Source organism: Apium graveolens, chromosome 2 (genome assembly GCF_009905375.1).
Source record: "Apium graveolens cultivar Ventura chromosome 2, ASM990537v1, whole genome shotgun sequence".
Taxonomy (NCBI): domain Eukaryota; kingdom Viridiplantae; phylum Streptophyta; class Magnoliopsida; order Apiales; family Apiaceae; genus Apium; species Apium graveolens.
In genome coordinates this window covers 115,571,921-115,585,539 of record NC_133648.1, presented here as the reverse complement: position 1 = coordinate 115,585,539, position 13,619 = coordinate 115,571,921, and the positions used below count along the sequence as shown (strand labels likewise).

General features: G+C 37.3%; 1 protein-coding gene and 1 non-coding gene across 2 annotated transcripts; one reads left to right on the top strand and one right to left on the bottom strand.

Annotated features, from left to right (window-relative positions):
• Positions 1-1,121: 1,121 nt before the first annotated feature.
• Positions 1,122-4,381, bottom strand: LOC141692374 (uncharacterized). The gene is made up of 4 exons (XM_074497190.1): positions 4,064-4,381; positions 3,711-3,923; positions 2,244-3,608; positions 1,122-1,889 (listed from the first exon to the last, which is right to left on the bottom strand). Exons 1-4 carry the CDS (start codon positions 4,379-4,381, stop codon positions 1,122-1,124), a joined length of 2,664 nt encoding a protein of 887 aa, XP_074353291.1.
• Positions 4,382-11,080: 6,699 nt separating this feature from the next.
• On the top strand, positions 11,081-11,187 carry LOC141709713 (small nucleolar RNA R71). The gene has a single exon (XR_012570277.1). It is a non-coding gene; the product is annotated as a small nucleolar RNA R71 (small nucleolar RNA).
• The last annotated feature ends 2,432 nt before the right edge of the window (positions 11,188-13,619 follow it).

Below are 13,619 nucleotides of genomic sequence, written 5' to 3'. Positions count from 1 at the left end.
TTCATACTGCATATTTTCTTGAATTTCTATCGGTTCATAATCTATAATATGCGATGGATCTGGAATATACTTCCTCAGATATGATACATGAAAAATGTTATGAATATGCACTAAACTCGGTGGTAATGCTAACTCGTATGCTACTTCTCCAACCTGTCTAAGAATGTCAAATGGTCCAATATAACGTGGACTTAACTTTCCTTTCTTCCCGAATCTCATAATGCCCTTCCAGGGAGAAATCTTAAGAAATACAAAGTCTCCTTCCTTAAACATCACCTCTCGACGATCCTTGTCTGCATAACTCTTTTGTCTGCTTTGAGCCGTTAAAATTCTTTGTTGAATCAACTTGACTTTCTCGGTAGTTACACGAATTAACTCAGGCCCTACAAAATTTATTTTTCCAACTTCATCCCATCATAACGGCGTTCTACATCGACGTCCATAAAGAGCCTCGTATGGAGCCATTCCAATTGTTGCTTGAAAACTATTGTTGTACGCAAATTTTACTAAAGGTAAATGTTCTTCCCAACTTCCTTTAAAGTCCAATACACAAGCTCTTAACATGTCTTCCAAAACTTGAATTGTGCATTCTGATTGCCCATCTGTCTGAGGATGAAATGCCATGCTCATACTTAACTTAGTACCCATCTCTTCTTGAAAACTATTCCAAAACCTAGACGTAAATCTAGGATCTCTGTCAGAAATAATTGAAACAGGTACTCCATGCAACCTAACTATTTCCCGCATATATAATTTTGCTAATTTCTCTAATGGTGATGATTCTGAAATTGCCAAAAAATGTGCACTCTTCGTCAGTATATCCACAATAACCCAGATGACATCATTTCCTTTTTGTGACTTTGGCAAACCAAGTACAAAATCCATCGTTATGTGCTCCCATTTCCACTCAGGGACAGGTAAGGACTGTAATAATCCCCCAGGCCTTTGATGTTCTGCTTTTACTTGTTGACAAATTAAACACCTTTCTACATACTCCACAATTTCTCTCTTCATCTTAGGCTACCAAAAATGTTCTTTCAAGTCCTTATACATCTTCGTAGATCCGGGATGTACCGAAAAAGGTGATTAATGAGCGTCAGACAAAATTTCTTTCTTAATTTTTACGTCAGACGACACAATATTCGATCCCGAAACCTAACGATTTCATCATTACCTTTCCTAAAATCCTTTTTACCTAATTCTAAATTTGAATTATTCCAAATCTCCTTTAAGCGTTCATCTTGTCTCTGACTTTCCTTTATCTTTTCTAACAAGATGGGTCTAACCTCGATTTGATACACTAAACTCTCTTCCTCTCCTTTCTTAATAAATTCAATCCTAAATATTTCCAATTCCTTATGATTTATGGGTTCCACTTCAATACTCGAACAATTCCCTACTTGTTTCCTACTTAATGCATCAGCCACAACATTTGCCTTACCGGGGTGATATAAAATTTCACAATCATAATCTTTCAACAACTCCAACCATCTTCTCTGTCTCATATTTAAATCCTTCTGTGAGAAAATATACTTAAAGCTCTGATGGTCAGTATAAATTTTGCACTTTTCCCCATACAAGTAATGTCTCCAAATCTTAAGAGCGAAAACTACTGCAGCCAATTCCAGATCATGGGTGGGGTAGTTCTTCTCATGGTTTCTTAATTGTCGAGATGCATAAGCAATTACCTTACCACGTTGCATTAGCACACACCCCAAACCTTTTCTTGATGCATCACTATAAATCACAAAGTCTTCAGTTCCATCTGGTAATCCAAGTACCGTGGCAGACGTTAGTCTTTTCTTTAACTCATCAAAACTTTGCTCACAATCTTCCGACCAAACAAACTTAACGTCCTTCCTTGTAAGATTCGTTAACGGTCCCTCTATCTTAGAGAAATTTTGAACAAACTTTCTATAATATCCGGCCAACCCTAAGAAACTTCGAATTTATATCACAGTCTTTGGTCTTTCCCAATTCATAATTACTTCAATATTTGAAAGATCAACCGAAATTTCTTCTTCCGAAACTACATGTCCAAGAAAACTTATTCTTCTTAACCAAAACTCACATTTTGAAAACTTAGCATACAACTGTTCTTTTCTTAAAGTTTGTAACACCATCCTCAAATGTTCTTCATGTTCTTTCTTAGTTCTCGAGTAAATAAGAATATCATCGATAAACACAATTACAAACTTATCCAGATAATTCCTAAATACTCGATTCATCAAATCCATAAATACTGCCAGTGCATTTGTCACCCCAAATGGCATCACTACAAATTCATAATGACCGTATCGAGTCCTAAATGCCGTCAATGGAATGCTTTCTTTCTTTACTCTCAACTGATGATAACCTGAGCGCAAATCAATCTTCGAAAAGTAAGTGGCTCCTTGCAATTGATCAAAAAGATCATTTATTAGTGGTAACGAATATTTATTCTTTACTGTCAACTTATTTAGCTCCCTATAATCAATACATAATCTTAGAGAACCATCCTTATTTTTCACAAACAACACTGGTGCTCCCCAAGAAGAAACACTTGGTCTAATAAACTTTTTATCCAACAACTCTTGTAATTGTACCTTAAGTTCCGCTAATTCTGTCGGTGCCATTCTATATGGTGCTTTCGATACTGGTTTGGCATCCGGGATCAATTCAATCCCAAACTCAACTTCTCTTTCAGGGGAAAAATTTGGTAACTCTTTGGGAAAGACATCTAAAAACTCTATGACTACAGGTGTATCCTCAACTTTATTTTTAATTCCTTCATTCCCTACAATATATGCTAGAAAACCTTCACAACCTTTTCTTAACATCTTACAAGCCTTTAAAACTGATATCATAACACTGGGTTTTTCTATACTATCTCTCTTGAAATATACTTTCTTTTTGTTCGATCCGGTTAAACATATTCGCTTCTTATAACAGTTTAGATTTTCCCTATGCTTCGACAACCAATCCATTCCCAGAATCACTCCAAAGTCCCTCAGTTCTAACGGTAATAAATCCACTAAGAAGGTTTGTTCACCAATCATTAAGGGACAATCTCGAAAATTTTTATCTACAAACAAATTTCTACCATTTGGAAGTTTTACTAGAAATCCATTATCTAGACTTTGCACATGTACATTTAACTTATCCATATATTTTGTATCCACAAAAGAATGGGTTGAGCTCGAATCAAACAACACATTAACAACTTGAGCACAAAGTTGAAGCGTACCTGACATAATATCATGAGATTTTTCGGCATCCTGAGTTGTCATTGCGTAGGTTCGTGCCACTGCCCTAGGTGCTGATTGTTGAAAAGGTCTTGCTGTAGAAGTCCTATTTCCTTTAGTTTCCACTTCTTTCCTGACTCCTTTTTGTGGGAAGTCCCTTGATAAATGAAATGGTTGTCCGCAACTGTAGCAAGAAATCACTTTAGGCTTGGGACATTGAGAAGCTATATGTCCCTTTTCTCCACAATTGTAACACAGCCCATCAGCTCGATAACAAATATCACCACCATGTTTCAGTCCATATTTCTTACACTCAGATGCGATGATCCTCTTATCACTTCCCCGAAAACTCTCCTTCTTCCTTATATGTAGTTTCTTGTTGTCCTTCTTAAATCCTGAGTTAACACTCAATTATGTCTCTCTACCTCGTTTCTTATTGTTAAAGAATTGAGTGCGAGCTTCATAGTCCCTTTCTGCAATCCTCACCTTCCCAACCAACTTATCAAATTGTTCCAACTCCAACAAGGACACCTTCTCTCTAATTTTGGGTTTCAACCCTTCTTGAAATCTCTGACATTTTCTGGCTTCAGTATCAACCTGATGAGGAGCAAACCTGGAAAGTTCCAAGAATCTTGAGAGATACTCCGACACGGACATTCCTTCTTGCTTTAGTCCTAGAAACTTCATCTCCATCTCATTCTTCATACAGGTAGGAAAATATTTATCAAAGAATAATTCCTTAAACCTTGTCCAAGCCATTTTAGAACAATCCACAGTCTGTTTAACCGTATCCCACCAAAATACAGCTTCCCCCTTAATGAGTGTGTTGCAAATTTTACCTTTTGCTCCTCTGAACATTCTGATATATCTATCACTTTCTCCATTTCTTTAATCCATACATTCGCAACATGTGGATCCAATTCTCCTTTAAAAATCGGGGGATCTGCATCCTTAAAAGCCTTGTATGTACAGCTTCGCTTATTCTCGCCTTCTTTTTCCATATTTTCAACACGTTCCCCATTTATTTTGGGAGTATCCGTAGTTGTTCGCCCCTCCATTAGGCTCTTAAACATATTCTTCATTTCTCCCAAAATCAACAACATCTCAGGGCTAATTTGTACATTGGATCCAGTCCCATCAGAATTTTCATCAGTCATCTTCTCCTACAATTCAACATATAATATTAATCCTACTTCATTCGGAATATGTGCCCCACAAATCATGATATACGTCATAATAACGGTCGATCGAGTACTAAACATGTCATACACATGTCATACACCTTATATTGACCATGTTCAAGAATTACGACTACGCATTTTCTAAACGTAAGTTAGGCCTACAATTGGACTACCCGCGATTCAAAATCCTATATTCATTCTATTTCTAAACCTTAGCTCTGATGCCACCTGTGGCGCCCCGGACCCCGGGATGACCTCAGAAACCCGAACCCGGGAACGCCAAACCAAACCAATCAACTCAGTATATGCTTACACAACCTTAAACTTAAATAATAATATATAATTCTTACAATATTCCAAGTATTACAACCAAAGTTCACGATACAACCAAAAGTTTATTACACAAGCATTTTTCATTAAGATACTACACACATTTATCATCTACTAAGCCTTAGTTCATCACATACTTATCCTTTCCTGAACATCCTTCTCCAAAGTTCTTTCCTGCGGAAGTTAGTGACATAAACGAGTGAGCTCAGAAAGCTCAATAAGCAAATATAGTAGAAATCAATTGAGGTTTATCAGAGAAATCAAAGTTCATCAAACAAATATTCGAATAAAGAGACATGAAAGATACTACAATCAACAAAAATTCATCATATAGTTCTCACAAGATTAAAACTGAGTATTCAAGCATGACAGGTTCATCAATTCATCAAGTTAGGATCCCGACCAGCTAAATAATCGGTTTAGCTTTACTTCCGATTAGGAAGTATCATCATCAGTTCATCAATATCAATGCAAGAATACTCATTTTTCATCAGTGAAGCATTAGTCAAACTCAAATCATCATTTAAAACATCAACAGTGAATCAGTACAGTATATACTTACAGTGCACCACTTAATTTATTCTCTATGAATCCCGAACTTCGAATTGATTTTACTGTCAATATTTCTTCCTAAATACATAATTCAAAAATGCACATAAATTTTATTATTAATATAACCTATTTATTTTCTAATGGAACTAATAATTACCAAATTACTAAATAAGATAAAGAAATTAAGTTGACGATTAAGAAAAACTAACAAATTCCTTGGTTGAAACAACCGAAGCGGATAGTTCTATTTAAGGAAACTATACAAACTTAAATAATGAAAGTAAGGATTCATTTTTCCTACATCCTCGATGTGGTACAATAGTAGGGAAGTTGGAAAAATATAGTTTAAGAAATTCAACCTAACACCCATGTTTTACTAAAAACTATCACATGACTTCCTCTATTTATTCCTTTTTCACAATTATATATAATGGTACCTTTCTATTTATTCTAATATACTTCACTTCTCGTTTTCAATGTGGTACAAAGATAGGTAGGGAAAAAAAATAAAAGTTAAGCAAGGAACATAATATCTAGAACATATAAGCACCCTTTTAAAACTCACACCATTAGCTTCATCAATCTTACTTCTACTTATTAAAATTTTAAGGTCAAGTTCTTCTATATATTCTCAGTCTTCTTCTCTTCTCTTGCCGATGTGGGTTGTGAGATCTCCTTTTTATTACCTAAGATGCATATATCCCACATTGATTAGAGAATGAGACCAACCTTCATCCAATGCCTATATAAACCCAACTTAGCTTTAGATTCTACTTAGAAAACTTAAAACTTTCTCTTGGCTTTAATATAGCCAATTAAATTTGGTTTTAAAGTTTTAATATAAAGAGAAATATATAAATTTCTCATAATCAAGTAAAAATTAGAGTTTTAAGGTTTAACTAGGCTTTACCAAGTCACACATTAATGAGATATAAAAGATGTAACATCTCTTCCTTTATAAAACCCAAGGCTATGAAGCCAATACTTCAAAATAAACCAACTATGACTTGTAGCTTTGCTTTTGAATAATTCTCTTTGTCCCACATCAAGAAGGTTTTGCAAGAGATTTTCTCTCAACTCTATATACTGGGACTTGCCACAAACTTAAAAATCATACTAGACTTGAAAGCTATTATAGCTTTTAGTCTACATCCACTTAGTCCCACATCGAGAAGGTATGGAACTAACCAAGACACTTGCTCTATAAAAACAGCTCTACTACTAATTTTATTTTAAAGGCAACATTTTCACTTTCAAGTGCAATGTTCCTTCCTACTAGGCTTGTCTAGTAAAAGATGCGGGCTAATTTATTTTAGCTTGTGTGCTTTAGTTAAAATTTTCATCTTTCTATTCCTATTCTACGCTTATCTCTTATCATCATTTCCTCTTTCTGTCATTCATCTTCCTCGTCCTATCATTTAGGTCTGTATCCCATTTAATTTTTTTTATGGGAGCTCGACATATTCGAGCAAACCAACAATACACAAGACAAAATTTAAAATTTAATCAAATATTTTTATAATATGCATAATACTTGTAAAAATAATATAAGCACATAAATTTATTTTACTTAATTATAATTTCATCGGGATGTTATATCAAAGACCAATCTTTCCTTGACGGACAAACGACTTTCTCTAGAATGTACTTGATCTCTCTATTAGATACTTCAGCTTGACCATTAGTTTGCGGGTGATAGGCAGTAGTGATGCGATGATTCACATTGTAGCGCTGCATCATAGAAGTTAACTTATGATTGCAGAAATGCGACCCTTCATCACTTATGATAACTCGTGGTATTCCAAACCTTGTGAATATCTACTTATGAAGAAAACTCAGAACTACCTTTGCATCATTCATCGGTAGAGCCTTGACTTCTACCCATTTCGAGACATAATCGACTGCCATCAAGATGTATTGATTATTGCAGGATGAGATAAATGGTCCCATAAAATCGATTCCCCAAACATCAAAGACCTCAACTTCAAGCATCACATTCAAAGGCATCCCATCCTTTCTGGTAAGATTCCCAACTCTTTGGCAACGATCACACCTTAAAACAAACTGATGTGCATCCTTAAACAACGTAGGCCATAAAAAACCTGCTTGAAGAATACGAGATGCTGTCTTTTCACCACCATAATGTCCACCATAAGCTGTGGAATGACAGTCTCGTAATATCCCCTCCGTCCCACAGAATGGGATACATCTCCTGATGATCTGGTCAGCTCCTTGCCTAAACAAATATGGCTCATCCCACATGTACCACTTCACCTCATGCAGAAACATCTTCTTTTGAGCCGCATTCATATTAGGAGGCATTATATTGCTAACAAGATAGTTCACAATGTCTGCAAACCATGGCTCTTTCTCTTGAATTGCGAACAACTGCTCATCCGGAAAAGATTCATTGATCAATGTCTTATCATGTGAAGTAGAATCGGGATTCTCCAATCTAGAGAGATGGTCAACTACTTGATTTTCAGTACCTTTTCGATCCTTGATCTCTAACTCAAATTCTTATAGCAAGAGCACCCAACGAATAAGTCTACGCTTCGAATCCTTCTTTGAGACCAGATAGTGGATGGCAGCGTGATCAGTGAATATTGTCACCTTTGTCCCAAGTAGATAAGATCGAAATTTCTCGAAACCAAAAACTATAGCCAAGAGCTCCTTCTCAGTAGTGGTGTAGTTCTGTTAAGGTCCATTTAGTGTCTTACTAGCATAGTAGACCATATGAAATATATTAGATTTTCGCTGCCCAAGAACTGCTCCCACTGCATAATCACTTGCATCACACATCATCTCAAAAGGTTCTCTCCAATCAGGTGTTGTAATAACTGGTACAGTGATTAAACTCTTCTTGAGAGTCTCAAATGCTGCCAAACATTCATCATCAAATTTGAAAGGCACATCTTTCTCGAGCAAGTTGCACAACGAGTTAGAAATCTTAGAGAAGTCCTTGATGAAACGTTGATAAAAACCCGCATGACCAAGAAAACTACAGATTCCTTTCACAGGAATAGGTGGTGGAAGATTTTCAATGACTCCCACCTTGGCTTTATCCACCTCAAGACCCTTACTAGAGACCGTATGCCCAAGAATGATGCCTTGCTGCACCATGAAGTGACATTTTTCCCAATTGAGCACTAGATTGGTTTCCACACGCCTTTTGAGCACCGAACGGAGATTATTCAAGCATTCATCAAACGACTGTCCAAAGATGGAGAAGTCATCCAAGAACACTTCGACATTATTTCCAATCATATAAGAGAATATAGCCATCATGCATCTCTGAAAAGTGGCAGGTGCACCACATAAGCCAAAAGAAACTTTACGAAAAGTAAACGTGCCGAATGGACAAGTGAAAGTAGTCTTCTCTTGATCTTTTGGTGCAATGTAAATCTGATTGTAGCCCGAATAGCCATCCAGAAGAAAATAATACTCGTGACCAGCCAACCCATCGAGCATCTGATCAATAAATGGAAGAGGGAAGTAATCCTTCCTTGTGGATTTATTAAACTTTCTATAACCCATGCATACCCTCCAGCCTGTGACTGTTCGAGTGGGGATGAGCTTGTTCTTCTCATTTGCTACCACAGTAATACCTCATTTCTTAGGTACACATTGCACGGGGCTCACCCAAGAACTGTCAGAAATAGAATTTATGATTCCTGCATCCAGCTACTTTAGAATTTCTTTCTTCACCACTTCTTTCATTATAAGATTAAGCCTTCTCTGTTGTTCAACAGTCGGTTTGCTACCTTCCTCTAGCAAAATTTTATGCATGCAGTACGAAGGGCTAATCCCATTTATATCTCCTATAATCCATCCGATGGCCGATTTGAATTCTCTTAAAATCCTCAAGAGCTTGTCCTCATCACTATCTGAAAGGTCAGATGCAATAATAACAGGCAAAGTAGATGCATCACCTAAAAAGGCATACCTCAAGTGTTCAGGCAATGGTTTAAGCTCCAATGTAGGTTCTTCCTCAATAGATGGTTTGAGCTTTCCCTCATAATTCTTGAGATCAGTATTCCAAAGAGATTCAAATGGCATTTCTAGCTTTCATTTCCAGGGAGAAGCATTTAGATATTATAACTGCTCATTGCCTTGCTCATCATCACTATCAAATTCCCCCAATAAGGCTTTTTCTAAGGTATCAGACCTTAGCACATGATCAAGTTCCGAAATAACTGCAGAATCGACCAAATCCATCTTGAAGCACTCCTCATCTTCCGTGGGGAATTTCATCGCATTGAATACATTGAATGTCACATCCTGATCTTGCACCCTCATAGTAAGTTCACCCTTTTGCACATCTATCAAAGTACGACATGTAGCCAAGAAAGGTCTTCCCAAGATTATGGGAATCTTCTTATCTTTCTCGAAATCCAGATTGACAAAATCTGCAGGAAAGATGAGCTTATCCACCTTTACTAGCACGTCCTCCACGATGCCTCGTGGGTATGTAATAGAACGATTGGCCAATTGTAGAGACATGTAGGTGGGTTTTGGATCAGACAAATTCAGCTTTTTAAAGATAGACAACGACATCAGATTGATGCTTGCTCCCAAATCGTAAAGGCACTTGTCGAATGACAACTTGCTAATGGTACAAGGAATGGTGAAGCTACCTGGATCCTTAAGCTTTGGAGGTAACTTTTGTTGCAGCACATCACTGTATTCTTCCGTCAGAGCAACGGTATCAAGATCATCCAGTTTCACCTTCCTTGAAAGAATACCTTTCATGAATTTCGCATAACTAGGAATTTGCTTCAGAGCCTCAGCGAAAGGTATGTTGATGTGAAGTTTCTTGAATACCTCCAGAAACTTACCAAACTGCTTGTCCAGCTTTTGTTTTTGCAATCTCTTAGGGAAAGGTGGTGGAGGATAGAGCTGTTTCTCCCCTGTATTACCCTAAGACAGAGTGTGTTCAACAGTAGTCTTCCTTGGTTCCCCCTCTTTCTCCTTTTGTTTTTCTCCTTCATCTACGACTTCAGCTTCTCCATCTTTTGCTCTTTCAGCATCAACAACTTTTCTAGACCTTAAGGTGACAGCCTTGACTTGATCCTTAGCTTCCTTCCTGCCTGGCACTTCAGTATCGCTGGGAAGTGTGTCAGGTTGACGATTGAGCAATGAATTGGCTATTTGGCCGATTTGATTTTCCAAGGTCTTGATAGAAATAGCCTGACTTTTGCACAATAGCTTTAACTCCTCAAAATCAGCACTAGAAGGTGGAACAACACCTCCTTGTTGAGGATATGATTGCCTTTGAGCATATTGCTGAGGTTGCTGGAATCCAGGTGGATTAAACTGTTTACTTGCAGCTTGCTGATATGGTTGCTGAACAATATTCTGATTATTGCTCCAACTGAAATTGGGATGATTTCTGTTATTAGGATGATAAGTAGCTGGCATAAATTGTTCACATACTGAACAGATTCATTAACAAGAGAACATTGATCCATAGCATGAGAGCCTGCACAAAGCTCACAGACAATAGCTATTTGATTGACTCCATAGTTGGCTAAAGAATCGACCTTCATAGACAGCGCTTGGAGCTGCGCTGCAATAGCTGTGGCTGCATCGACTTCCAGAATACCTGCTACCTTACCAGGCATCATCCTTTGAGTTAGGTTTTGATACTCGTTTGCAGCCATAGTTTCAATAAGATTATAGGCTTCAGTATAGCTTTTGGCCCACAAAGCGCCTCCGGAAGCTGCATCGAGCATGGGCCTAGATTGGGCCCCCAAACCATTGTAAAAACCAGTGATCACCATCCAGTCAGGCATATCATGACGTGGACACTTTCTCAACATCTCTTTGTAGCGCTCTCAAGCTTCACACATAGATTCTCCTTGTTGCTGCGCAAAATGAGTAAGAGCACTCCTCATAGCTGCAGTCTTAGCCATTGGATAGAACTTCACCAGAAACTTTTGTGCTAGATCTTCCCAAGTAGTGATGGACCCGGCTGATAAAGAATGTAACCAATCCTTAGCCTTGTCCCTCAGAGAGAATGGGAAAAGCCTCAGCTTGATAGCCTCATCAGTAACACCATTATATTTGAAAGTACTACATATCTCGACAAAATTCCCGATATACATGTTAGGATCTTCAGTGGCAGCACCTCCGAAAGAAACAAAATTCTGCACCATCTGAATAGTGCCCGGCTTGATTTTGAAAGTATTGGCCTGAATAGCCGGATGAATGATGCTTGATTGAATGTCATCAATTTTAGGCCGAGAAAAGTCCATTAAAGCTGGATCAGCTGGAACTATGCGATCACCCATTATTACAGGTTCTTTCTTCTCACTCTCAGTATCTGAATCTTCAAAAACTATCTTCTCCGAAAAGTCAAGAGTTGAATCTGTCTCCTCAGCCGTATCAAGATTTCTCTTGCGGGTGCGAGAATGTGTTTGTATAAACGCTCACTAGAGTACCTGAAACACAACCGAAAGCAGTAAGTAACAAGTCTTAATCAATGAATCCTAATGACCACTGATGGCAAGTACATAAACTAAACAAATTAACACCAAGTCCCTGGCAACGGCGCCAGAAACTTGTTAGGGCACAAATCATGCACTAAATAAATCACGCAAGTATACGCATTCGCAAGTAATATAGAATGATTTCTAGTTCATTCCCATAGAGACTCTGATTAATTATATTTAATTAACACTTACTCACCAATGTATGATTACTCTTCAATGTCAAGACAATAACAATTAAGGTTGATTAACTAATATTAACTACGAGAATTAAACACTTAAATTATCAATATTAAACACACATGAGATCATAACTTCATTAATACTTCATTCAATAGTTATTGTTATTACCCTTAGCATGTAATGGTGATGATATTAATCGAACAACACGAAACTGATAAACGCCAACTTTCGTTGTACGAATACCATTCTACCGAGCATCCACAATTTAGATAGAAGTTAAATAGGCATCAATTATATTGAGACCCTATAAGTCTACAGAATTTGACAACATAACGATTTAAGCGCAAGTCATTCATTATGATTACACATGGCAAGTAAAACGGTTAGAGTTACCCACTAATCATGCATACAATACATGAACCAATGCTAGCATGGCAAGTTCTAAATCTCAAGATTCACTGTCGCTTCACAAGAGATTAACAAACTATATTATATGTTCACGACGCACATAAGACGAATAAGCACAACCTATGCTAGATATCATACAATCACCACATACCAAGGTATTAAACAATTAACTAAAGAAATCCATATTAAATCCGCTATGACCCCATGATCACGATTAGCCCATGATAGAACTCATCATCACCATGGGTTCATATGAAAACATAATATTAACACAACGATATAAACTAATAAAAATACTTAATAAAAATACTTAATAAAAATAGAGTACGTCACAAGAGTATTAAGGTTCAAAGAATAAAGAAAACTAGCATCCACTGTTACAACGAATTAAAAGAATCACAAGATAAACATATGCTTCCTCTTCTTCATTGTCGCGTGCTAAAATGGTCTTCTTAATCTTCTCTCCTTGTTACTTGTTCCTTGCTTGTTGTGAAAATGTCTCCCAAATAGGTTTACATAAGAGTCCACAAGAAACAGCGCTGTTAGAAGCCCGATAGAACTCGAATTAGAAAATCCAGAATTAAAATTCTCGCACCCAGGCGGCCGCCTCCAATCTCCACGCGGGCGCCTCCTGGCAGGCGGTCGCCTGCTCCTTCCAGGCGGGCGCCTGCTACCTTTCTGGAAAAATAATATTTTTTGCTTCGGATTTAGCTGATTTCTTCGCACAACTCCCCGCAACTGATTCCAAGTACTTCCCTAGGCTTATTTGATGAATTCTTCCTATATAAGCAAATTATACCCTGAAATGCAAAAACACTAGAAAAATGCATCAAATACACAAAATACTCGAATTCAAGATATCAATTCAAGACGTTATAAGATGCTCTAAGTGGTATAAAATGCCACTTATCAGTACATGCCTCCTCCTTACCAGCTTTCGTGTGGATACCTCTACGGCGTAGATCGTTAAGGCGAGATACGTGGTGTTAGGTTAAAGTTAGGATCTCCTTTTGAAAACTATAATCGTAAAGCTTCTTAAGGTAAACAATCTAATCTACGAATTAAATATCTGTTTTTCGCATGGATCATGCGGTGGTTTTCAAAAACTCTGATTTTTTACATTTTAATTACTGTTTCCGTTGCATTTATGTGCTCGAAATCCAACACTTCGTGGGGATGACCAATGCTTTATTCAAGTCAAGAGCATTGAATTCCTCAGCTACCCCTTTGATACTGTAGTTTACCACCAT